The sequence below is a fragment of the Ranitomeya variabilis genome, chromosome 1 (assembly GCF_051348905.1).
Source record: "Ranitomeya variabilis isolate aRanVar5 chromosome 1, aRanVar5.hap1, whole genome shotgun sequence".
Lineage (NCBI taxonomy): Eukaryota > Metazoa > Chordata > Amphibia > Anura > Dendrobatidae > Ranitomeya > Ranitomeya variabilis.
In genome coordinates this window covers 475,162,263-475,189,056 of record NC_135232.1, presented here as the reverse complement: position 1 = coordinate 475,189,056, position 26,794 = coordinate 475,162,263, and the positions used below count along the sequence as shown (strand labels likewise).

Sequence of the window (26,794 nt, the reverse complement as noted above, 5' to 3'; positions counted from 1 at the left end):
AAGTTCAGAATATACAAGATTTTTTGTTACATGCTCCTCGGTCTGAACCTAAAATTCCTATACTGGAGTTTTTTTCTGGAGATCGATCTTGTTTTCTAAATTTTAAATACAATTGTAAATTGTTTCTTTCGCTGAGATCTCATTCTGCTGGAGATCCTGCCCAGCAAGTAAAAATTGTTATTTCTTTACTGCGGGGTGACCCCCAAAATTGGGCATTTTCATTGGCACCAGGGGATCCTGCGTTGCTCAATGTGGATGCGTTTTTTCTGGCTTTGGGGTTGCTTTATGAGGAACCAAATTTGGAGATTCAGGCTGAGAAAGCCCTAATAGCCCTCTCTCAGGGGCAAGATGAAGCCGAAATATATTGCCAAAAATTTCGAAAATGGTCTGTGCTTACTCAGTGGAATGAGTGCGCTCTGGCGGCAATTTTCAGAGAAGGTCTCTCTGATGCTGTAAAAGACGTCATGGTGGGGTTTCCTGCGCCTACTGGTCTGAATGAGTCCATGACAATGGCAATTCAGATTGATCGGCGTTTACGGGAACGCAAACCTGTGCACCAGTTGGCGGTGTCTTCTGAAGAGGCACCACAGAGTATGCAATGTGATAGCTTTCTGTCCAGAAGCGAACGACAGATTTATAGGCGCAAAAATCATTTGTGCTTCTATTGTGGAAATTCTACTCATGTTATATCAGCATGCTCTAAACGAACAAAGAAAGTTGATAAATCCTCTGCTATTGGCACTTTGCAGTCCAAGTTTATTTTGTCTGTAACTCTAATTTGTTCGTTATCTTCTATTGTTGCGGATGCGTATGTGGATTCTGGCGCCGCTTTGAGTCTTATGGATTGGTCCTTTGCCAGGCGCTGTGGGTTTGATCTAGAGCCTCTGGAAGTTCCTATACCTTTAAAGGGTATTGATTCTACACCATTGGCTAGTAATAAACCACAATACTGGACACAAGTGACTATGCGTATGACTCCAGACCATCAAGAGGTGATTCGCTTCCTTGTACTGTATAATCTACATGATGTGTTGGTGCTGGGATTGCCATGGTTGCAAACTCATAACCCAGTCCTTGACTGGAAAACAATGTCTGTACTAAGCTGGGGATGTCAGGGAAATCATGGGGACACATCTTTGGTCTCCATTGCTTCATCTATTCCCTCTGAAATTCCTGAGTTTTTGTCTGATTATCGTGAGGTTTTTGAGGAATCTACTCTTAATTCTCTTCCTCCTCACAGAGATTGCGATTGCGCCATAGATTTGATCCCTGGCAGTAAATTTCCTAAGGGTCGTCTATTCAATCTGTCTGTACCTGAACATGCTGCCATGCGAGAGTATATTAGGGAGTCCTTGGAAAAGGGACATATTCGTCCTTCTTCGTCTCCTCTTGGAGCGGGGTTCTTTTTCGTAGCTAAAAGCGATGGTTCTTTGAGACCTTGTATTGATTATAGACTCTTGAATAAGATCACAGTCAAGTATCAGTATCCTTTGCCATTGCTGACAGATTTATTTGCTCGCATTGAGGGGGCGAAGTGGTTCTCTAAGATTGATCTTCGCGGTGCGTATAATTTGGTGCGAATTAAGCAGGGGGATGAGTGGAAAACCGCATTTAATACGCCCGAGGGCCATTTTGAGTATTTGGTGATGCCTTTTGGTCTGTCAAATGCCCCTTCGGTCTTTCAGTCTTTTATGCACAATATTTTCTGTGAATATCTGGATAAATTTATGATTGTGTATTTGGACGATATCTTGATTTTTTCTGATGACTGGGAATCTCATGTTCAACAAGTTAGGAGGGTTTTTCAGGTTTTGCGGACCAATTCTCTGTTTGTTAAAGGTTCAAAGTGTGTTTTTGGGGTTCAGAAGATTTCTTTTTTGGGGTACATTTTTTCCCCCTCTTCTATTGAGATGGATCCTGTGAAGGTTCGGGCTATTTGTGACTGGACGCAACCGACTTCTCTTAAGGGCCTTCAGAAATTTTTGGGCTTTGCTAACTTTTATCGTCGATTCATAACTGGTTTTTCTAGCGTTGTCAGGCCTTTGACTGATTTGACTAAAAAGGGTGCTGATGTTGCAGATTGGTCTCCTGCTGCTGTGGAGGCCTTTTGGGAGCTTAAGCGCCGTTTTTCTTCTGCTCCGGTGTTGTGCCAGCCTGATGTTTCTCTTCCTTTTCAGGTGGAAGTTGATGCTTCCGAGATCGGAGCGGGGGCGGTTTTGTCGCAGAAAAGTTCAGATTGTTCAGTGATGAGACCTTGTGCGTTCTTTTCTCGAAAATTTTCGCCCGCCGAGCAAAATTATGACGTCGGTAATCGGGAGCTTTTGGCGATGAAGTGGGCATTCGAGGAGTGGCGTCATTGGCTTGAGGGTGCTAAACATCAGGTGGTGGTCTTGACTGATCACAAAAATTTGATTTATCTTGAGTCGGCCAGACGTCTGAATCCTAGACAGGCGCGCTGGTCGTTGTTTTTCTCCCGGTTTAATTTTGTGGTTTCGTATCTGCCGGGTACTAAGAATGTGAAGGCGGATGCCCTTTCTAGGAGTTTTGAACCTGATTCCCCTGGTGATTCTAAACATACGGGTATACTTAAGGATGGGGTGATATTGTCTGCTGTCTTCCCAGACCTGCGACGTGTTTTACAAGAGTTTCAGGTGGATCGGCCTGATCGTTGTCCGCCTGGTAGATTGTTTGTGCCGGATGAGTGGACCAATAGAGTCATCTCGGAGGTTCATTCTTCTGCGTTGGCAGGTCATCCGGGAATTTTTGGTACCAGAGATTTGGTGGCTAGGTCCTTCTGGTGGCCTTCCCTGTCTCGGGACGTGCGTACTTTTGTGCAGTCTTGCGATGTTTGTGCTCGGGCCAAGCCTTGTTGTTCTCGGGCTAGTGGGTTGTTGTTGCCCTTGCCTGTTCCTGAGAGGCCTTGGACACACATCTCTATGGATTTTATTTCTGATCTCCCTGTTTCTCAGAAGATGTCCGTCATTTGGGTGGTGTGTGACCGCTTTTCTAAGATGGTTCATTTGGTGCCCTTGCCCAAGCTGCCTTCCTCATCTGAGTTGGTGCCCCTGTTTTTTCAGAATGTGGTTCGGCTGCATGGTATTCCGGAGAATATCGTTTCCGACAGGGGATCCCAGTTTGTGTCCAGATTTTGGCGGGCGTTTTGTGCCAGGATGGGCATTGATTTGTCTTTTTCGTCTGCATTTCATCCCCAGACAAATGGCCAGACGGAACGTACTAATCAGACCTTGGAGACTTATTTGAGGTGTTTCGTGTCTGCTGATCAGGATGACTGGGTCTCCTTTTTGCCGTTGGCTGAGTTTGCCCTTAATAATCGGGCCAGTTCTGCCACTTTGGTCTCCCCTTTCTTTTGCAATTCAGGGTTCCATCCTCGTTTTTCATCTGGTCAGGTGGAGTCTTCGGATTGTCCTGGAGTGGATACCATGGTGGATAGGTTGCATCGTATTTGGGGGCAGGTGGTGGACAATTTGGAGTTGTCCCAGGAGAAGACTCAACGTTTTGCTAATCGCCATCGTCGTGTTGGTCCTCGTCTTCGTGTTGGGAGCTTGGTGTGGTTGTCCTCCCGTTTTGTCCCTATGAGGGTCTCTTCTCCTAAGTTTAAGCCTCGGTTCATCGGTCCTTATATGATTTTGGAAATTCTTAACCCTGTGTCTTTTCGTTTGGACCTCCCAGCATCCTTTGCTATCCATAATGTCTTCCATCGGTCATTATTGCGGAGGTATGAGGTACCACTTGTGCCTTCTGTTGAGCCTCCTGCTCCTGTGCTGGTTGAGGGTGAATTGGAGTACGTGGTGGAGAAAATCTTGGACTCCCGTGTTTCCAGACGGAGACTTCAATATCTGGTGAAATGGAAGGGCTACGGTCAAGAGGATAATTCTTGGGTTACAGCTTCTGATGTTCATGCTTCTGATTTGGTCCGTGCCTTTCATAGGGCTCATCCAGATCGCCCTGGTGGTTCTTGTGAGGGTTCGGTGCCCCCTCCTTAAGGGGGGGGTACTGTTGTGATTCGGTTCGTGGGCTCCCCCGGTGGTCTCTTGTGGTACTGGTGTCCTGCAAGCTTTGCCTTCTCAGTTCACCTGTTCCTATCAGGATGTGGGAGTATCCTATTTAACCTTGCTCCTCAGTCATTCTAATGCTGGCCATCAATGTATCCAGAGTATTCTGTTGCATGTTCCTGCTCCCAGTTTTCTGCTCAGCTAAGTTGGACACTTTAGTCCTTAAGTCTATTTTTGTATGTTTTGTCCAGTTTGCACTTATGTGAATCTCTGCAGCTGGAAGCTCTTGTTGGGCTGAAATTACCACTCCAGTGGCATGAGTTGTCACATGAGTTAAGGTAATTTCAGGATGGTGTTTTGAAGGGTTTTGCAGCTGACCGCGAAGTCCTCTGTTGTATCTTTCTGCTATTCAGTTAGCGGGCCTCTCTGTGCTAAATCTGCTTTCATACTACGTGTGTCTTTTCATCTGCTCTCACCGTTATTATATGTGGGGGGCTGCTATCTCCTGTGGGGACATTCTCTGGAGGCAAGCCAGGACTGTGTTTTCTTCTACCAGGGGTAGTTAGTTCTCCGGCTGGCGCGCGGCATCTAGAGACAACGCAGGAATGCCCCCTGGCACTTCTAGTGTGGTGTGTAGGTTTAGCATCGCGGTCAGCTCTAGTTTCCATCACCCGAGAGCTTGTCCGTTTATTCTATGCTTCTGATGTTTCCTTGCCATTGGAAACCATAACACGTATGACGGGGAGGCTCGGAGCTCTTCCGGGACTCTAGCGTCGCCCCACTCCTGTTGTTACCCCCCTGTGTCTTCCTAGGTCAATTGGGTGAGACAGCCCGCCTATAACTGACTGTCCTGCCGTAGGTTTGAAGTTTGGCTTGGAGCTCTATACTTCCTCGGCGTTCCGGCCACCGGTTATGCGCCTCAATAGGATGTTGCCTCGTCTTACAGCACGACTCCTACTGGTATTCTCCTTGTTGCATTGATCTCTGTTGTGTATCCGCTTTTTGGGCTCCCCTGGTGGTTGCTGGTGGTACTGGTGATTTGTTTGCACTTTGCTTCTTCTGTTCACCTGCTTCCATCAGTGTTTGGAAGTTTCCTATTTAGCCTTGCTCTCCAGTCATTTCCTTGCCGGTCATCTTTGTAACCAGAGCCTTCGGTTGCATGTTCCTGCTACTAGTCTGCTGATCAGCTAAGTGGACTTTGTCCTTTTGTTTTGTACCTTTTGTCCAGTTTGCAGTTTTTGTAATTCTCTGTAGCTGGAAGCTCTTGCGGGCTGAAATTGCCACTCCTGTGTCATGAGTTGACACAGGAGTCTTAAAGTAATTTCAGGATGGTTTTTTAAAGGGTTTTCAGTTGACCGTGAAGTCCTCTTTTGTATCCTTCTGCTATCTAGTAAGTGGACCTCTCTTTGCTAAATCTACTTTCATACTGTGTATGTCTTTTCCTCTTAATTCACCGTTATTACATGTGGGGGGCTGCTATCATCTTTTGGGGTATTTCCCTAGAGGTAAGCCAGGTCTGTTTCTTCCTCTACCAGGCGTAGTTAGTCCTCCGGCTGGCGCGTGGCATATAGGAAGCCGTAGGTATGCTCCCTGGCTACTGTTAGTTGTGTGGTAGATTTAGCTCACGGTCAACTCGAGTTTCCATCACCTGAGAGCTCGTTCGTTACTTATATGTTTCTTACGTTCCCTTGCCATTGGGAACCATGACAGTATGACCGGCCTGTGTTAAACTTATTGGCAGAAGAAAGGAGAGAAAAAAGAAGTCTGTAAATTTTTTTTTTTTTCCCTTCTTCCTCTATGCTTGCTCCATAGTTGGATCTGTTGTATTTCAGCTTTAATTACAGCCTTTGCCTTTCTCTCCTTATAATCCTTGAATGGCTCTGAGCTCACCTGTTTAAAGATGGATCCTCAGAGTTTGGCTGCAGGTTTAAATAATCTTGCTACGAAGGTTCAAAATTTACAAGATTTTGTTATACATGCTCCTATTTCTGAACCTAAAATCCCTACACCAGAGGTGTTTTCCGGAGATAGATCTCGGTTTTTGAATTTCAAATATAATTGTAAATTATTCCTTTCTCTCAGACCTCACTCCTCAGGAGATCCTGTCCAGCAGGTTAAGATTGTAATCTCTTTGCTGCGAGGTGACCCTCAAAATTGGGCATTTTCATTGGCACCAGGGGATCCTGCGTTGCTCAATGTGGATGCGTTTTTCCTGGCTTTAGGGTTGCTTTATGAGGAACCTAATTTGGAGATTCAAGCTGAAAAAGCTTTGATAGCCCTATCTCAAGGGCAAGATGAAGCGGAGATATACTGCCAAAAATTTCGTAGGTGGTCTGTGCTTACTCAGTGGAATGAGTGCGCCTTAGCGGCAAATTTCAGAGAGGGCCTTTCTGATGCCGTTAAAGATGTTATGGTCGGGTTCCCTGCGCCTACAGGTCTGAATGAGTCCATGACAATGGCAATTCAGATTGATCGGCGTTTGCGGGAGCGCAAACCCGTGCACCATTTGGCGGTATCTTCTGAAGAGACGCCAGAGAAAATGCAATGTGACAGAGTTATGTCCAGAAGCGAGCGGCAGAATTATAGGCGTAAAAATGGGTTATGCTTCTATTGTGGTGATTCTGCTCATGTTATATCGGCATGCTCTAAGCGTACTAGGAAGGTTGACAAGTCTATTTCAATTGGCACTTTACAGTCCAAATTTATTTTGTCTGTAACCTTGATTTGTTCATTATCAGTTATTACCGTGGATGCCTATGTGGACTCTGGCGCCGCTCTGAGTCTTATGGACTGGTCCTTTGCCAGGCGCTGTGGGTTTGATTTAGAGCCTCTGGAAGTCCCTATACCTCTGAAGGGTATTGATTCTACACCTTTGGCTTGTAATAAACCACAGTTCTGGACGCAAGTGACTATGCGTATGACTCCAGACCATCAGGAGGTGATTCGCTTCCTTGTGTTGTACAATTTACATGATGTTTTGGTGCTTGGATTACCATGGTTACAGTCTCATAACCCAGTCCTTGACTGGAAAGCTATGTCTGTGTTAAGCTGGGGATGTCGGGGGGCTCATGGGGACACTCCTTTGGTGTCCATTTCATCATCTATTCCATCTGAGATTCTGGCATTTTTGTCTGATTATCGTGATATTTTTGAAGAGCCTAAAATTGGAAAACTCCCTCCTCACAGGGATTGTGTTGCGCCAGCCTGATGTTTCTCTTCCCTTTCAGGTTGAGGTCGATGCTTCCGAGATCGGAGCGGGGGCGGTTTTGTCGCAGAAAAGTTCCGACTGCTCAGTGATGAGACCTTGTGCGTTCTTTTCGCGAAAATTTTCGGCCGCCGAGCGAAACTATGATGTTGGTAATCGGGAGCTTTTGGCCATGAAGTGGGCATTTGAGGAGTGGCGTCATTGGCTTGAGGGTGCCAAACATCAGGTGGTAGTTTTGACTGATCACAAGAATTTAATTTATTTGGAGTCTGCCAGGCGTCTGAATCCTAGACAGGCACGTTGGTCGTTGTTCTTTTCCCGGTTTCATTTTGTGGTCTCGTACTTACCGGGTTCTAGGAATGTGAAGGCAGATGCTCTTTCTAGGAGTTTTGAGCCTGACTCTCCTGGGAATTCTGAACCTGCTGGTGTCCTTAAGGATGGAGTGGTTTTGTCTGCTGTCTCTCCAGATTTGCGACGTGCTTTGCAAGAATTTCAGGCGGATAGACCTGATCGTTGTCCGTCTGGTAGACTGTTTGTTCCTGACGAGTGGACCACTAGAGTCATCTCGGAAGTTCATTCTTCTACTCTGGCAGGTCATCCGGGAATTTTTGGCACCAGAGATTTGGTGGCTAGATCCTTCTGGTGGCCTTCCCTGTCTCGAGATGTGCGTGTTTTTGTGCAGTCTTGCGATGTGTGTGCTCGGGCCAAGCCTTGTTGTTCTAGGGCTAGTGGGTTGTTGTTGCCCTTGCCTATTCCGAAGAGGCCTTGGACGCACATCTCTATGGACTTTATCTCGGACCTCCCTGTTTCTCAGAAGATGTCTGTCATCTGGGTGGTGTGTGACCGTTTTTCTAAAATGGTTCATTTGGTGCCATTGCCTAAGTTGCCTTCCTCATCTGAGTTGGTCCCTCTGTTTTTTCAAAATGTGGTTCGCTTGCATGGTATTCCGGAAAACATCGTTTCTGACAGGGGTACCCAGTTCGTGTCTAGATTTTGGCGGGCAGTCTGTGCCAGGTTGGGCATTGATTTGTCTTTTTCGTCTGCATTCCATCCTCAGACCAATGGCCAGACGGAGCGAACTAATCAAACTTTGGAGACTTATTTGAGGTGTTTTGTGCCTGCGGATCAGGATGATTGGGTTGCCTTTCTGCCGTTGGCGGAGTTTGCTCTTAATAATCGGGCTAGTTCTGCCACTTTGGTTTCTCCTTTCTTTTGCAATTCAGGGTTTCATCCGCGTTTTTCATCTGGTCAGGTTGAGTCTTCAGATTGTCCTGGAGTGGATGCGGTAGTGGATCGGTTGCATCAGATTTGGGGACAAGTGGTGGATAATTTGGAATTGTCCCAGGAGAGGACTCAGCAGTTTGCTAACCGCCGTCGTCGTGTTGGCCCTCACCTTCGTGTTGGGGACTTGGTGTGGTTGTCTTCCCGTTTTGTCCCTATGAGGGTTTCTTCTCCCAAATTTAAGCCTCGGTTCATCGGTCCTTATAGGATTTTGGAGATTCTTAACCCTGTTTCCTTTCGTTTGGACCTCCCGGCATCTTTCGCTATCCATAATGTGTTCCATCGGTCGTTGTTGCGGAGATATGAGGTACCGGTGGTTCCTTCTACTGAACCTCCTGCTCCTGTGCTGGTGGAGGGTGAATTGGAGTACGTCGTAGAGAAGATCTTGGACTCCCGTATTTCCAGACGGAGACTTCAATATCTGGTTAAATGGAAAGGCTATAGTTACATAGTTATTGAGGTTGAAGGAAGACTTTAAGTCCATCTAGTTCAACCCATAGCCTAACCTAACATGCCCTAACATGTTGATCCAGAGGAAGGCAAAAAAAAACCATGTGGCAAAGAGTAACTCCACCATGGGGAAAAAAATTCCTTCCCGACTCCACATACGGCAATCAGACTAGTTCCCTGGATCAACGCCTTATCAAGGAATCTAGTGTATATACCCTGTAATATTATACTTTTCCAGAAAGGTATCCAGTCCCCTCTTAAATTTAATTAATGAATCACTCATTACAACATCATACGGCAGAGAGTTCCATAGTCTCACTGCTCTTACAGTAAAGAATCCGCGTCTGTTATTATGCTTAAACCTTCTTTCCTCCAGACGTAGAGGATGCCCCCTTGTCCCTGTCTCAGGTCTATGATTAAAAAGATCATCAGAAAGGTCTTTGTACTGTCCCCTCATATATTTATACATTAAAATAAGATCACCCCTTAGTCTTCGTTTTTCCAAACTAAATAGCCCCAAGTGTAATAACCTATCTTGGTATTGCAGACCCCCCAGTCCTCTAATAACCTTGGTCGCTCTTCTCTGCACCCGCTCTAGTTCAGCTATGTCTTTCTTATACACCGGAGACCAGAACTGTACACAGTATTCTAAGTGTGGTCGAACTAGTGACTTGTATAGAGGTAAAATTATGTTCTCCTCATGAGCATCTATGCCTCTTTTAATACATCCCATTATTTTATTTGCCTTTGTAGCAGCTGCCTGACACTGGCCACTGAATATGAGTCTGTCATCCACCCATACACCCAGGTCTTTTTCATTGATGGTTTTGCCCAGAGTTTTAGAATTAAGCACATAGTTATACATCTTATTACTTCTACCCAAGTGCATGACCTTACATTTATCCCCATTAAAGCTCATTTGCCATTTATCAGCCCAAGCTTCTAGTTTACATAAATCATCCTGTAATATAAAATTGTCCTCCCCTGTATTGATTACCCTACAGAGTTTAGTGTCATCTGCAAATATTGAAATTCTACTCTGAATGCCCCCTACAAGGTCATTAATAAATATGGCTATGGTCAGGAAGATAATTCTTGGGTAACTGCCTCTGATGTTCATGCCTCGGATTTGGTTCGTGCCTTTCATAGGGCTCATCCAGATCGCCCTGGCGGTTCTTGTGAGGGTTCGGTGCCCCCTCCTTAAGGGGAGGGTACTGTTGTGTATCCGCTTTTTGGGCTCCCCTGGTGGTTGCTGGTGGTACTGGTGATTTGTTTGCACTTTGCTTCTTCTGTTCACCTGCTTCCATCAGTGTTTGGGAGTTTCCTATTTAGCCTTGCTCTCCAGTCATTTCCTTGCCGGTCATCTTTGTAACCAGAGCCTTCGGTTGCATGTTCCTGCTACTAGTCTGCTGATCAGCTAAGTGGACTTTGTCCTTTTGTTTTGTACCTTTTGTCCAGTTTGCAGTTTTTGTAATTCTCTGTAGCTGGAAGCTCTTGCGGGCTGAAATTGCCACTCCTGTGTCATGAGTTGACACAGGAGTCTTAAAGTAATTTCAGGATGGTTTTTTAAAGGGTTTTCAGTTGACCGTGAAGTCCTCTTTTGTATCCTTCTGCTATCTAGTAAGTGGACCTCTCTTTGCTAAATCTACTTTCATACTGTGTATGTCTTTTCCTCTTAATTCACCGTTATTACATGTGGGGGGCTGCTATCATCTTTTGGGGTATTTCCCTAGAGGTAAGCCAGGTCTGTTTCTTCCTCTACCAGGCGTAGTTAGTCCTCCGGCTGGCGCGTGGCATATAGGAAGCCGTAGGTATGCTCCCTGGCTACTGTTAGTTGTGTGGTAGATTTAGCTCACGGTCAACTCGAGTTTCCATCACCCGAGAGCTCGTTCGTTACTTATATGTTTCTTACGTTCCCTTGCCATTGGGAACCATGACAGATCTCGTTTCTCACTCAGCACAATATACCTCGCTTCTTATCCTTTCTTGGGGTACCGCCGCTATATCGTGCAGGCGCGGTCCCGTAAAGTTCTCTCTGGTTGCTAGGCCTCTGTCAGGATCCCACCCCTGACAGGGACCCCTCCGAATCTTCCCCTACAACACCCTCTGCCACAAGGTGTTGCCTGGTTCCAACCCAGTCAGCTTTTTTTCTAACTTCCTGCCTAACCCCCAGTTTTACCAGATTGTGAGGAGTGGCCTAATAAATAGAACCCTTAGCTCCCCCTGGAGGCCAGACTGTGAAATGTATTGGTGACTGTGATACCTGGTCAGATGAACTCCTTCAGTGCCATCAGACGTACCATAGCCCCCCTTAGCGGCGGAGCAACAGTACTGCAACGACCAGAACTCTGGGGCGCTGCACTCCCCCCGGTTAAATCCAGTACTCCTGGACTGGGAAGAAAACAACAATACATGTCAGCAAAAAGACATACAATTTTGGAAAATGCAAGTACAAGTAAACTTTTCAGCAGAGCTTCCCTTTATGTGAGGTGAGGACACTTGAACGTTACAAACATGGTTAAATACTTCAATTAACATACTATAAATACTTTTCTTACCCAACCGGGTATTCTACTAAGTGCAAAATCTTTGAACAATAATTTAACATTGCCTTTAAGGACGTACTCGCTGGATCCACTAAAGACCTTCTTATAACACATTATAAGGCTAAACAACTTTTATGCATTCTCCTTCTTTAAATCTGCAGGACCGCCTGTCCTAACTGCTCCAGACCTACTGCCTCTCCTTTCTGTTACAGGACCGCCCCTTTCCGCCCGGGCCTACTGTCTTTCTACTACTATACACAGTATAGAACATATCATTTTTCTTTCAGTTCAAGATCACTGAGCCAGCTCTGTATGGCTCCTAAGAGGACTCACCACTAACCCCTACGGGTTCACTTCCTGTCCTCGTTTTCTAGCACATTATTAAACATTTTCTATTAAATACAACATTAACCTTCCTTTCTTACTTTCTTACTGACTTGTATGCAGGACGCTATGTCTACCCCTACGGGTCTGCTGCATCTTTCTTCTAGCTTTCACCTTTACAGGACTTTATTTCAGAGCACATTACCAACATTTCTTACAATCAACTAGTTAGTTACATTTAACTTCTTCTTTCAAGACATTATTGCCATTTAACCATCTTAAGGCAACACTGTTCATAAGTGCAATATGTGAACATCCCCTTTAGGAGGGAACCAAGTCTCTATGAGGTAGTGCAACTTCTCAAGCTGCAAGTCTGTTCGCAGTAAGGACTCCAGTGCTGGTTTCTAGACCAGTGTCTTCGCAAAGAGTCCTTTCTTTATGTAAAACCAGTAGAGAGCACCTTTAAGAAGGTGCAAACTATTTACAACATCAGTTTTTGAATCATTCACCGTCCATGATTCGGCAGTCTCTTGATAACTGAGGCAACAAGTAGAAAACAAACAAAAGGCAATAGGGATCCCGGGTCAACAAAGGGATCCCTTTAAGAGTTAACCCTGGACGGGTTTTAGCCGCAAAACAGTAGAAAAACAATGAACTATTTACATTTGCAGAGTGTGAGTATAGTTACTTGAACCACTCAGGAGGCAGCACCGGCGGAGGCAACCCCCTAGGGTATTGCGCACCACCTGGTACTGCGTAAGGAGAAGTGTTGTCCCATCTAGGGGTCTGCGTACCCACTGTCTTCTGTTCTGGAGCAGCAGGGGCACCACCCACCTGAAGAGGCGCCTCCCTGGCCACGAAGGTGGTTGAGGTGACGATGCTGCATGTCGTGGTCTTGACCATAGTACACGTGGGAGTGACCTCGGTGGTCCCGGTGATGACCATGGGCTGACCACAAGGGGGCACCTTTGCTACAGGGGTCAGCTTCACTGGCACCTTAATCGGGGGTGTCACAGGGTTCTGCCTCTTGCAGACATTCAGGGCAAACCACCCTTTTTCCCCAAAATGCCGGGTGTAGGGGACTTCGTCCCCCGGGTAGAGATCCCGGTCTGGGTGGCCCTCCCTGAGATGTGACTCCACATCCCGCCGATTGACGAAGACTTCGGCGTATAGGCCCGACTCTTTGATAAAGCCCCAACCTCCACGGAGTTTGAAGGTGGTGATGGTGCCCTGCCTGCGCGGGGCCTGGTGAGCGGTGGGGTCCTTGCGGGCCCGGTCCTTGACCGCCAGGTCTTTTTGATGGTGGGCCTCCAGCCCGGCCTGGTACGCCTTGTCCTGCTCCTTCCACTGCTGTTCCAGCTGGGTCTGGTATTCTTCCCAGCTCAGAGCCTGCACCATCTCCCCTTCCCGTGTCTTCACCCCGGGGAACCCCATGAGGTTGGATCCTGGGTTCACCCAGCGGCATACCGTGCGCTCTGCATGGGCTTCACACAGCAGGGTAGTTGGCAGAATCGGGGCTTTCAGGAGGTGCTCCATACCCGTTGTCTCCTCCCATGGTAACAGGCGCTGGAGTCTATGGGTCCCAGGGGGAGGGGGTGCCGCAACGGGGCCTACTAGCAAACCCTCTGCCAGCGGGACGGGATCGGCGAACTCACCGGCCAATGCAGGCTCCTCCTCCGCGGCGGGTTCCGCTGGTGGTGTCGGCGAGGGCCTCAGCAGCAACTCTGGTAGCGGTACAGGATCCGATGCCAGAGGACTTTCTTACGGCGCGACCTGGTGCGGAGCCTGGGCCGTCACGTTCAGCTGAAGGAGCTGGTGGATCAAGTCTCCCATCTCAGCCTGCAAGAGATCAGCGCTGTCCGTGGAGAATTGGCTGTGGTGCTCGTCCGGGTAGTTGGGGGAGACTTCGGTTTCAACCCCACATTCGGGTTCCGAGCTGCTGGCCATGGCGTCCTCCACGTGGGTCGCTTCCGGATCCTTTTCCCGCTCTCTCCTTCGTGGGCGGTTTCGTTTTCTCTGTCTCCGCCCACCATTGAGAATCAGGAGGCGGATCTCGGCTGCTGACGGACACGTCCTCACGGTGCAGAAGTATTTAGACTGGGCGGCCATTGTCTTTCGCGCTCTCCAGCTTGTCTACGCCCACTCCACGCCCCTCTTCTTCTCCTGCGCTCTCCTCAGCGCTGTAATGGCGGATTTTGGCGGCAAGTGGCGCGGCACAGTCTTTGCAATAAATCACAGTCCAAGTATAATAAATCACAGTTCCAAGGCATACATGACCTGATTCTTCAGGCTTAAGTAGATCCTGTTCGTGACGCCAAAATTGCAGCGCCCCCACTGCCGCAGGGCCGAGGGGTGCCCGGTACCGGGCCTCTGAGTCTCTGCTCTGGGGTTGTCACGGTGGCTAGACCCGGTCCGTGACCCTGCTGAGGGGCGCCCAATGAAAGGGTGTGCGAGATGGTGGTGATGTTGTAGTGGTGCGGTGCAGGTTGCAGTAAATAACGAGGACACCAGGTTGCAGTCTCTTTACCTCTTTACTGAAGGCTTCAAGATCCTCAATCCGGAATATGGTTAACTGGGCTGCGCAAGCCTGGTCGGTCCGATGGCACATCCAGAGTTCCCTTTGCAGGTGGAAATCTGTGCCTACCCTCTAGCGCTTGTGTGTTGTAGTCCTTCCCTGCTGAGCACCACAGGATAGTCCTCACAACTGTTGTGTCTGTTTCTCGTGTTCCCTCACAACTCGATTCTGATGTTCTTCCACGTCCCCCAGATCTTATGGTTAGGACGCACCCGTATGACGGGGAGGCTCGGAGCTCTTCCGGGACTCTAGCGTCGCCCCACTCCTGTTGTTACCCCCCTGTGTCTTCCTAGGTCAATTGGGTGAGACAGCCCGCCTATAACTGACTGTCCTGCCGTAGGTTTGAAGTTTGGCTTGGAGCTCTATACTTCCTCGGCGTTCCGGCCACCGGTTATGCGCCTCAATAGGATGTTGCCTCGTCTTACAGCACGACTCCTACTGGTATTTTCCTTGTTGCGTTGATCTCGTTTCTCACTCAGCACAATATACCTCGCTTCTTATCCTTTCTTGGGGTACCGCCGCTATATCGTGCAGGCGCGGTCCCGTAAAGTTCTCTCTGGTTGCTAGGCCTCTGTCAGGATCCCACCCCTGACAGGGACCCCCCTGAATCTTCCCCTACAACACCCTCTGCCACAAGGTGTTGCCTCGTTCCAACCCAGTCAGCTTTTTTTCTAACTTCCTGCCTAACCCCCAGTTTTACCAGATTGTGAGGAGTGGCCTAATAAATAGAACCCTTAGCTCCCCCTGGAGGCCAGACTGTGAAATGTATTGGTGACTGTGATACCTGGTCAGATGAACTCCTTCAGTGCCATCAGACGTACCATAGCCCCCCTTAGCGGCGGAGCAACAGTACTGCAACGACCAGGACTCTGGGGCGCTGCACTTACGTGCCCTTGTCCGTCTCTGCTAGTTTGTCACCACTCCTTTGTGTTCCCTATTTCCGTCCTTTCCCTATCTCGTCCTGTCCATGTCCTATGGTCCTATCCTGTGTCTGTTTTCCTCAGTGTTACCGTCATTTACTGTTTCTGTTTCATTTTCAGTTCTCCGCCTCAGCTATCGTTGGTTCCTGCATATTCCCTTTCGTTCTGCTACTTCGTCTTGACCCAGTTGTCCCTTTGGCTCTGGCAGTTGCAGTTCCATCCTCCTAGGGCCTGCTCCTAATGCTCCCTGTATAGGGGGCGCATCCACCAGGTTTGCTCGACCTTGGGGGCTCTAGGGCCGTGACCCAGAGGGTCCACTCCCGGGTTATTCCTTCTCTCTGTATCGTGATAGTTATTAACGTGCAAACCAACTTCGGGGGTAAAGGGGTTAATACAGATTGTGATGTGACAAAAATATCGCTACAAACAAAAAACTCATAACCTGATTTAAACAATAGGACATTTTCTTATGATACCTTCCCTTTAAGCCGCATTTCTTAAAGTAATGAATCTTTACAGCTTTGTGCTGCCACTACTCCAATATTTGGCTGAGATAGGGAGTCAGGTATTGTCTGGTAGCCTTCACCAACCTTAATATGACCTGGCTTACCTACTAAGAGTGTTTGCAAATGAAAGTGAAGTTATAATTATCAGAAATCCATATATGAGCTTTGGATCCATCATGCTTATTAATTTTTTTTCAGCACTTTAGTGATATCACTGCCAATCATCAGCTGAGCTTATCTGTCTCCTCACCAAGATCTTCTCAAAATCCAACCAGAACTGAAAAAACAAGCAAAAGTCAAAGCAAAGATAATATATCTCAACCAGTGCCATCTCCAGAATTTGACACCTTTAAGAGATCTGCCATGTCTGATCCATCAGTAATGTTTGGCCAGAGTTGCCACATGAAGACAGATTTTGCTAAGCCTCTAAAGCAGTGGACATTGTCAGATAAAGAAAAATATCAATCTGCATACCTACAAGATAATACAGTTGAGATGCCGTTCTCCTCTGGACAACACAGTTTATCGCACAAGGTTTCCCATCATCCCAAACCTGTTTTCAAAAGTAAAGCACAAGAGCCAAGCTTTTCCATTAACCGTCAAACCTTCTTTGCCGATTTATTAAGTGAACAGAATTCGACAAATCCATTAAACTGTGTAGATGATATCACAAATGCTATGTGTATTAGCCAGCCACAACCTGCAGAGATGCAGAGGGGTCCATTAACACAATCACAGAAGACCTTTCTCAACCATCCTTTCACAGCCAGCAGCAATGAAGAAACAGGCTCTTATTTCTCCCAAAAAATTGTTGTTGCAAAGAGATTAAAAGTGAATAGTATCACGACAAAAGAAGGAATGTCAGAAGGTACAGTGTGTTTCTTGACATAAGATAAGGTATTAAGTATGAACATATAAGGATAAGGCATACACATTCTTAAATTGGGATGACACATTAATTGAGCAATATTTTTTCTATACTGCCAGCTGATTATAAAGCTATATACTAAATCCATAGTAAGCAACACCTTTAGTCTGCTGTATTGTGGGAAAATCCCATTTAAATGTTACCATCCATAACATTGGTGAGAGTGAAGGAAAATTATGTTTTTGCTAAATATTCTTGTTCTTTCATATTTTTGGAGAAGAAAGCTTGAACTGGTTTTTTTATGCTTCATATCTATTTTTGTTATATTAGATGTTCCCCAAAAGGTCAAAATCGAGTAATAAACCACTCCTCTCCTGCTAGTTTGCAGTAAAAGGAGCCTTAATACAGCAAGGTAAAAAGACTTTGCTGTACAGGTTGGACCTGCACAACACTCTGACAAAAAAATGTGGGTGGTCTAACACATTGCAGTCTAAAAAATTCCTGCTCTGTGGCAACAAGTTGGTAAGGCCCTTCCCAGTTTCAGCATGGCAACTGCACAAGTTTCAGCATGGCAACTCCACAAGAAAAGTCCAAAGAAAATTGTTTGATGAATAAGGTATTAGGCTGGAGTAACGTATGAAAAATCGGTCCGAGTCTCCCTGCCGAGAGTCGCACAAGTGTAATGCGAGTGTCATGCGAGTACAATCCAATTTTTCACACCTAGCATCCAATTTACATCCGACTGCAATGCGATTTTAACATGAGCTTTTATATAGAGAAATTCTCTATGTCATTTACACATCGTTTTCAAAGGAAATATTCTTCAAAACACACACACATATACAGTGCCTTGCGAAAGTATTCGGCCCCCTGGAACTTTTCAACCTTTTGCCACATATCATGCTTCAAACATAAAGATACCAAATATAAATTTTTGGTGAAGAATCAACAACTGGAACACAATTGTGAAGTTGAGCGAAACTTATTGGTTATTTAAAATTTTTGTGGAAATTCAAAAACTGAAAAGTGGGGCGTGCAATATTATTCGGCCCCTTTAACTTAATACTTTGTTGCGCCACCTTTTGCTGCAATTACAGCTGCAAGTCGCTTGGGGTATGTCTCTATCAGTTTTGTACATCGAGAGACTGAAATTCTTGCCCATTCTTCCTTGGCAAACAGCTCAAGCTCAGTGAGGTTTGATGGAGATCATTTGTGAACAGCAGTTTTCAGCTCTTTCCACAGATTCTCAATAGGATTGAGGTCTGGACTTTGGCTTGGCCATTCTAACACCTGGATATGTTTATTTGTGAACCATTCCATTGTAGATTTTGCTTTATGTTTGGGATAATTGTCTTGTTGGAAGACAAATCTCCATCCCAGTCTCAGGTCTTTTGCAGACTCCAACAGGTTTTTTTCAAGAATGGTCCTGTATTTGGCTCCATCCATCTTCCCATCAATTTTAACCATCTTCCCTGTCCCTGCTGAAGAAAAGCAGGCCCAAACCATGATGCTAACACCACCATGTTTAACAGTGGGGATGCTGTGTTCAGGGTGATGAGCTGTGTTGCCTTTATGTCAAACATATCGTTTGGCATTGTTGCCAAAAAGTTCGAGTTTGGTTTCATCTGACCAGAGCACCTTCTTCCACATGTTTGGTGTATCTCCCAGGTGGCTTGTTGCAAACTTTAAATTACACTTTTTATGGATATCTTTGAGAAATGGCTTTCTTCTTGCCACTCTTCAATAAAGGCCAGATTTGTGCAGTGTATGACTGATTGTTGTCCTATGGACAGACTGTCCCACCTCAGCTGTAGATCTCTGCAGTTCATCCAGAGTGATCATGGGCCTCTTGGCTGCATCTCTGATCAGTCTTCTCCTTGTTTGAGATGAAAGTTTAGAGGGTCTTGGTAGATTTGCAGTGGTATGATACTCCTTCCATTTCAATATGATCGCTTGCACAGTGCTCCTTGGGATGTTTAAAGTTTTGGAAATCATTTTGTATCCAAATCCAGCTTTAAACTTCTCCACAACAGTATCACGGACCTGCCTGTTGTGTTCCTTGGTCTTCATGATGCTCTCTGTGCTTCTAACAGAACCCTGAGACTATCACAGAGCAGGTGCATTTATACGGAGACTTGATTACCCACAGGTGGATTATATTTGTCATCATTAGGCATTTAGTACAACATTGGATCATTCAGAGATCCACAATGAACTTCTGGAGTGAGTTTGCTGCACTGAAAGTAAAGGGGCCGAATAATATTGCACGCCCCACTTTTCAGTTTTTGAATTTCCACAAAAATTTTAATTAACCAGTAAATTTCGTTTAACTTCACAATTGTGTTCCACTTGTTGCTGATTCTTCACCAAAAATTTACATTTGGTATCTTTATGTTTGAAGCATGATGTACGAGAATAGGTTGAAAATTTCCAGGGACCCAAATACTTTCACAAGGCACTGTATATATATATGTATATAGTTGCTCAAAAGTTTACGTACCCCAGTACAATTTTTGCTGTCTTGGCCTTTTTTCAGAGAATATGAATGACTTTTTCTCCATTCATGGTTGGTGGTTGGGTGAAGCCATTTAGTGTCAAACTACTGTGTTTTCTCTTTTTAAATCATAATGACAACCCAAAACATTGAAATGACCCTGATCAAAAGTTTACATACTCCATTTCTTAATACCGTGTACTGCCCCCTCTAACATCAATGACAGCTTGGAGTCTTTTGAGGTTCTTTATTTTCTCAGATAGTAAAGCTGCCCACTCTTCTTGGCAAAAAGCCTCCAGTTCTTGTAAATTCCTGGGCTGTCTAGCATGAACTGCGTGCTTGAGATCTCCCCAGAGTGGCTCTATGATATTGAGGTCAAGAGACTGAGATGGCTACTCCAGAATCTTCACTTTGTTCTGCTGTAGCCAGTGACAGGTTGACTTGGCCTTGTGTTTTGGATCGTTGTCATGTTGGAACATCCAAGTACGTCCCATGCGCAGCTTCCGGGCTGATGAGTGCAAATTTGCCTCCAGTATTTGCTGATAATGTGCTGCATTAAACTTTCCTTCAATGTTGACCAAATTACCTGTGGCTTTGTAGCTCACACATCCCCGAAACATCAGCAATCCACCTCTATGCTTTACAGCAGGAATGGTGTTCCTTTCATCATATGCCTTGTTGACATCTCTCCAAATGTCACGTTTATGGTTGTGGCTAAAAAGTTTCATTTTGGCCTCATCACTCTAAATTACCTTGTTCCAGAAGTTTTGAGGCTTGTCTCTGTGCTGTTTTGCATATTGTGGGTGAGATACTTTCTGGAATTTGCACAGTAATGGCATTCTTCTGGCAACTTGACCATGCAGCCCATTTTTCTTCAAGTGCCTCTTTATTGTGCGTCTAGTTTTAAGAGAGTCCAGTATTTCAGATGATGTTATTTGTGGGTTTTTCTTTGCATCCAGAACAATTTTCCTGGCAGATGTGGACGACATTTGGTTGGTCTACCTGACTGTGGTTTTGTTTTTACAGAGCCCCTGATTTTCCATTTGTTAATCACAGTTTGAACGATGCTGACTGGCATAATCAATTCTCTGCATATCTTTTTGCATCCCTTTCCAGTTTTATACAGTTCAACTACCTTTTCCTCTAGATCCGTTGACAATTCTTTTTCTTTCCCCATGACTCACAATCCAGAAATGTCAGTGGCTGGATGAAAGATGCAAGAGTCTGTCTGGATCCCATAAACTCACTCAGTTTATGCACACACACTGATTACAAGCAAACAGGTCACAGGTGAGGATGTTACCTTTAGTAGCCATTCAAACCCATTTGTTTCAACTTCTTTGCCTATTATCAGGCCAAAATCACAAGGACATGTGAACTTTTGATCAGGGTCATTTGGATGTTTCGGGCTGTCATTATGATTTAAAACGAGAAAACACAGTAGTCTGACAATAAATGGCTTCACCCAACTACTAACCATGAGTGGAGAAAAAATGTTGGGGTTATCATTCATATGGCCAAGAAAGCAAAAATTGTGCTGGGGTATGTAAACGTTTGAGCACAACTGTATATATACATATACAGTGTGTCCGTAAAGTCATGGTGCACATTTGACCAGTCACAGGATCCAGTTATAGTTTACATTTTGGCGGCCTTTCTCTGGCCCAATCATATCAGACCTGTTTATGAGGAGAGATAACAAGAACCAATTAAACAACACAAACTCATTTAAGCTGTTGCTGAGCCCCCATCAGATTAACCCCCTGATATACTGAACTCTGATTAATACACTGCCAGGTCTGTGACATCATGCAACCACAAGATTATGCCAGCTGTGTGGTTTTCCATGCCAGTCGAGATGTGGACGGTACAGAGGAAAGTTCAGTGTGTTCTGTGGCTCGCTAAATTCAAATTCATGACCAAAGTGCTACGTGAATATCGGTGCGTTTATAATGAAGCGCCACCACATAGCAATAACATTACTCTGTGTGATAAGCAGTTGAAGGAAACTGGCAGTTTGGTGGAGAAACCCCGTTCTGGTAGGCCATCAGTCAGTGACGAGTCTGTAGAGGCTATCTTGACATGTTGGAATTGTGTGCAGTGCCACAATTTCCAGAAGGTGTCATCTTTCAACAGGACAGCACTCCTCCACACTACGCCACCATTGTTTATGAGTTTCTGGATAGAACATTCCCCCGGCGGTGGATAGGCAGGGGTTCTGTCAAGCCATGGCCACCACGATCCCCGGATCTGACGCCTTTAGACTTTTACTTTTGAGGTTATGTGAAGCAACATGAGTACATTGAACGTATCAATGACATTAATCACTTAAAACAGAGAATCACAGACGTTATTCACTCTGTTACGCCAGGCGTCCTTACCCGTGTGTGGCAAGAACTTCATTATCTTTTGGATGTGTGTAGGGCAAAAAATGGAGCCCACATCGAACTGCACTGAATAGGTATGAAACTGGGAGAGTTTTTCTTTTATTTGGAGCAGATTTCACATTTCTATAGTTTTTTGTTGCTTTCCAGTGACTGGTCAAAAGTGCACCATGACTTTACGGACACACTGTATATGTGTGTATCACTGAAACCTATATATCTATGTATTCTGTGTTTATATATCTATTCTATTTATTCTATTCTGTCACTCTGTGATTTTACTGTTCACTGCAGATGAATTGCCGGCTTTTCAAAGGACATTGGTGCGTAAAAATTGGACAGCACTCGCATGGTCCGAGTGCTGTGTGATTTTTTTTCTCGCCCCCATAGGCTTGCATTGGCGAGTCTCGGCCGAGCCTTGGTGCCAATCGCAGCCTGCTGCGATTTTACACATATGCCGAATACGGCTGAGAAAATAAACGCTGATGTGAGCTGCCCCATAGATTAACACTGGGCCGAGTGCTATGCGATGTTTTCTCCTATAGTACACAGCCGTATTCTATGGTAGTGTGACTCCGGCCTTAGTCAGACATCCGTTTTTAGCATAAGAGTTCTATCCTTGATTTTCACAGATAGTACTCATACCTTTGATATTCTATGGGGCCATTCACATGTCCGATTTTTTGCCTAGACTGAAAATATCTGAGATGTGTCCTATTTTGATCCGAGGGTCATATCAAAATCAGCAATGCATGTCAAAGGGTCCGTGAAAAAATCAGACTGCACTGTGGATGCTAATCCACGTACTACAGTATATCAGGGGTAAGAAGCTAGCTCCATTTTGGAAGCTCATATACTTACCTCCATGTAGAGTACCTGTTTCTACGTGAAAAAAAAAAATTTCAACACCTTCTTCTGTTTAACAGTCAATAAAAATTGTACCGCACACAGATGCCATCCAAGTGCACTCTGATTTATGTTGCAAACCCACAAACTTGCATTGTTGATCTTGATCTGATACCCGGTTCAATATTAAACATGCCTCCATGATTTTCCGTGGACAAAAAATCACGGACCTGTGAACTGCCCCATTTATTATAATGAAATGTTTGTGGAAATCCTCTGTGCTTCTGAATAGTTGAAAAGACGTCAGTCTGAGATTGAATTTAATAAATATACTGCGGTTTTTATTCTACGCGTTTCGAAGTTACAAGAAATTCTTGCAGATGTACATGTGGTCCTTCTTTCCTGAAGAAGTTCTTGTAACTTTGAAACGTGTAGAATAAAAACCACAGTATATTTATTCAATTCAACCTCGGACAGACGTCTTTTCAACAATTCAGCAGCACAGAGAATTTCCATGACCATTTCTTCCAATACAGACTTCCTATTGTTACATTGTAACCTGTGGATCTGCAGCCGCTGATAAAGACTGCCTACAAGCATAAAAGAATTTCAACCAGGTTAGCACAATCTGACACGTTTACTTTGACTCTTATGTGGAATAAAACCCTATTGTGCACTATTCTCTTTCCCCAGTATATACCCATTTATTATCATAGCACAAATGGCACTTGTATGCAAACAGTGGACGTGTGAATCAGCCTGAAATCTTGTTTCTCACCAGACTGACACAAAAGATGCCCATGAGCTGCATATTTTTCAGTTACATTGTGGCCACCATGGCCATACTTTTAGCCATGTTTCCAGTATGTGTGATATCCATCTTTTTCATGGATACCACACGTATAGTAACTATGCACATGTCTGTTTTTTTCCGGCAGCATGGATAACAAAGGCCAATACAAGTCTATGGGTCTGTGAAAAACAGGAACAGCAACCATGTGCCATCTGTGTGTGTTGTCTGTGTTGTAATTGATTTCTTTCTTGATCCATACCGTAAAAAGACACAGATCACACTGATGGTAAAAATTGACACACTGAAGATGACACACTGATCCAAAACACTGATGACTATTTTTTCACGTGTTTAAACACAGATGCATGAAGGGGTCTAAGTAGAAGTTAATTATTAAATTAAATTCATTTTTTTACATTTCTTAATTTGAAAACAGAAACAATTACTCAGCTGTCCCAACTGAAGAGGAGAAAGTTGACTTACGAGAAAGTTCCAGGAAGATGCGATGGTCAAACTCGCCTCAAGTTTTTTTGAATAAATATTTACAATTTCTCTGTAAGTGAATAAAAAACTATTTCTGTGTAAGTAAATAAAATACGTCTACCAAACTGGCTATCATGGTAAATTATGGAAAATGTCAGGTTTTGGGTGAAAAGTATCTTTATTTTCAATTTGTTTTCTCCTGTGAAAATGTATTTGTCATCCCTGAAAGTGACATATCTATAAAGGTCACATTTGCCACTGGTTCTTCTAACAACACTATCACTATAACTCCATTGATGGGTCACAGCGACTTAGCAATGCAGTGTTATAGGTGTGCTGCAGCCCAGCCATAAAAAGTGGTTGCAATGATTGGAAGGTTGGAATTAGCATTCCTGTACTTGGCTGGGACTACAGACCAGCTGAGGAGTTAGTCTGTACTGGGGGATGGGATGGAGAAAAGGGCAAAGCCACCAGAGATTAACTGTCTGAACCTCCTCCTTGCGTTTGGGCCTTACCAGTGGAACGCCATGCCAATTGATAAGAACAGGAAGAAATGAATTATTATACACTGCTCAAACAAATTAGGGAACACTTACATCGGATCTCGGTGAACGAAATATTCAAGCTGAAAATCTTTACTGATATAACTTGTGTAACTAGTTGAGAACAAATTTAAAACAGTCAATGAAAACCAAACTGGTCAATCAATTTGAGGGCTGGATAACAGTTCCCCTAAACCCACCACAAAAATCAAAGTAGAAAATTGAAATCATAGGCAGATCTAATTTGTATGAATTTCATCATGGGGCATCACGTGAGTTTCCGGGACATTCTGCATCTCTACACAGAAGTGTCAGATTCACTGATGCATTATATGCCAGAGGTTCTCAAATGGATTAAGGTATGGTGAATTTGAGAACCAGACAAAAACATAAATGCCTTTATCATCCAGGAACTGCCTACACACTGGCCAAATGCGAAAAGGCATAGTCTTATCCCAGGAGAAACTCAGGGGACACTGCAATAACTCTTAGGATTTCATCCTAACAACAGTCAATTGGTAATCATGTGGAGATTTGTGCAACCCTAGAAGCATATGCCGCCCAAGCCCATCACTGACCCACCACCCTCCCAGTCATGCTGTATAATGTTGCAGGCAGCAAAACATTCACCATTATGTCTCAAGACGTTTTCCTTTTGTGCTCATTTTGAGCCTGTCAAGAGAATGGGGTGCCAATGGCATACCTCAGTAATTTTGCCAACTGCAAATTGAGCTGCATACTGCTCAGCTGTGAGCACAGGTCCAATTACAACATATTGTGCCCTCATGCTAACCTCATGGTGTCTACCATTTGGTCAGGAACATGTACATCTGCTGGAGATAATATTATAGGGGTTGTGACAGGGTCACTGGCAATGTAAGTGAGGCAGATATGTATCACTAATATTGCTATCTTACGTGATGTGAAAACCCCAAAGTTATGCGCCAGCATATTATGTGCTGAGAGGGGATTAATCAGCCATGACAGAGTTGGGCTTTTTTTGTGAGTGGCTGTAAGGGATGGGTGGGACCGCCACTCACCATATCTCCTCCCCAAGGGTGTGGGTCAACAAGTTAAATGTCTGACCACTGAGGCTTTTTTTCGGTCTGTGGATCTGGAGGCAGGAAAATGCAGAGAAGTGTTTGTGCTAGACTCTATTGATTGGACCCTGAGCGGGCGGATCCTCATAAGCTTTTGGACTGTACTATATGTCATTTTTGTTTTCCCATTTGCCAGAAAAGGCCATGTTGGTGTTGTTGAACCATGCACTATTTTTATGAAACAGTATTTTCAAAGCATCTCAATTTATTTAGTATTGAGAGAGTCAGGCAGTCACAGAAATACAAACACTTACATGCTTTGGTATACTATCAATAAAGTTATTATTGGTTGTCTGAGGAATGTTCTGCAACCTTCATTGTACTTGGGAACGCGAATCTTCAAGAATCGTTGCTGAGATCTCTTCCTTTGTAATTTGTAATTGCTGGCAAATAACATCCCAGATGTGCTCAATGGGAGACAAGACTGGAGTCAATGCAGGCCTTGTTAGCACATTAGGCCACACAGGCTGCTCATAGTAGTACAAGCAACATGCTGCCTGGCATTATCATGTTGAAAAAGGGTTCCTGGCACACTTTAGAAAAATGACAATCTCTCTTTCCTCAATCAAATCAATGTCACACCAACCTTTTAGTGTACCTGGAATAAAGACTAGAGAGGTCCAGCTACTGTACATTATGCAACCCACACCATAACCCTTTGAATAGGACTGGTATATTTCCTTATAGAATGTTAGAGTTTGAAGGGACCTTAAGGGTCATCATGTCCAACCCTCTGCTCAATGCAGGAGTCATTAAACCATCTCAGACAGATGTTTGCCCAGCCTCTGTTTGAACTCCTCTTCAAGACGTTGCCCACTGTGACAGTGGTGGCTGTGGACCTACTGCGTCACTAGCTGGGCTTACCTTAGAGGAGCGTTACTAAGTGGCTACCTGGTCGTCACTAGAGCCTCTAATGGTGAGGATAAGCTTGGGCCACAGGTTAGCCACTAGGTTCCACTTCAGAGCAGTGTCCAGACCTGCAGTAGCTGACCAACAGATCAAGGCAGGGACACGTGGTACAGAGGACAAAAACATAGTAGACAGTCCGAGGTTAGGGCAGGCAGCACAGGTTCAGAAGGCAAATCTGAAGTCAGGAGCAGAGAGATCAGACAGAACAAGTAGACAAGCCAAGTCAATAAAAAGAGACAAAACAGGAACACACCTAGACTGAAAGCTAGCAACAAACAGCAGACTAGAACCAAAGCTCAGGCACGGAGTGGAAGGAGGAGCTGCCTAATACATCCCTTGCTGGTAGGGGATAGGCTGGAGAAGCTATGCTCTGCAGAACACAGCATGGTTACATTCCTGCAGAGACTGGCCGCACCTCCCTATAGCCAGGTGGAGACAGCAGGAAGATGCAGCAGTGCTGGGGAGTTTTACAAGAGGCAAACTCAGAGACACTACAGTGAGAGAACAAAGCAGTGCTCGCACAGACCAGGATGGCTCTGAAAAGACTTGCAAGTT

General features: G+C 45.0%; 1 protein-coding gene across 5 annotated transcripts in view; it reads left to right on the top strand.

Annotated features, from left to right (window-relative positions):
• The window catches only part of SHOC1 (shortage in chiasmata 1), a 549,593-nt gene extending 525,781 nt beyond the window's left edge, over nt 1–23,812 (top strand). For 4 of the 5 annotated variants that reach the window (XM_077251003.1, XM_077251012.1, XM_077251020.1 and 1 more), the window contains 2 exons: nt 16,019–16,688; nt 23,642–23,812. In XM_077251003.1, the coding sequence (XP_077107118.1) occupies nt 16,019–16,688; nt 23,642–23,739 (768 nt within the window). In that variant the 3' untranslated portion in view covers nt 23,740–23,812. The remainder of the gene's footprint in view (nt 1–16,018; nt 16,689–23,641) is intronic. The other variant, XM_077251029.1, reaches the window with a different exon arrangement.
• The last annotated feature ends 2,982 nt before the right edge of the window (nt 23,813–26,794 follow it).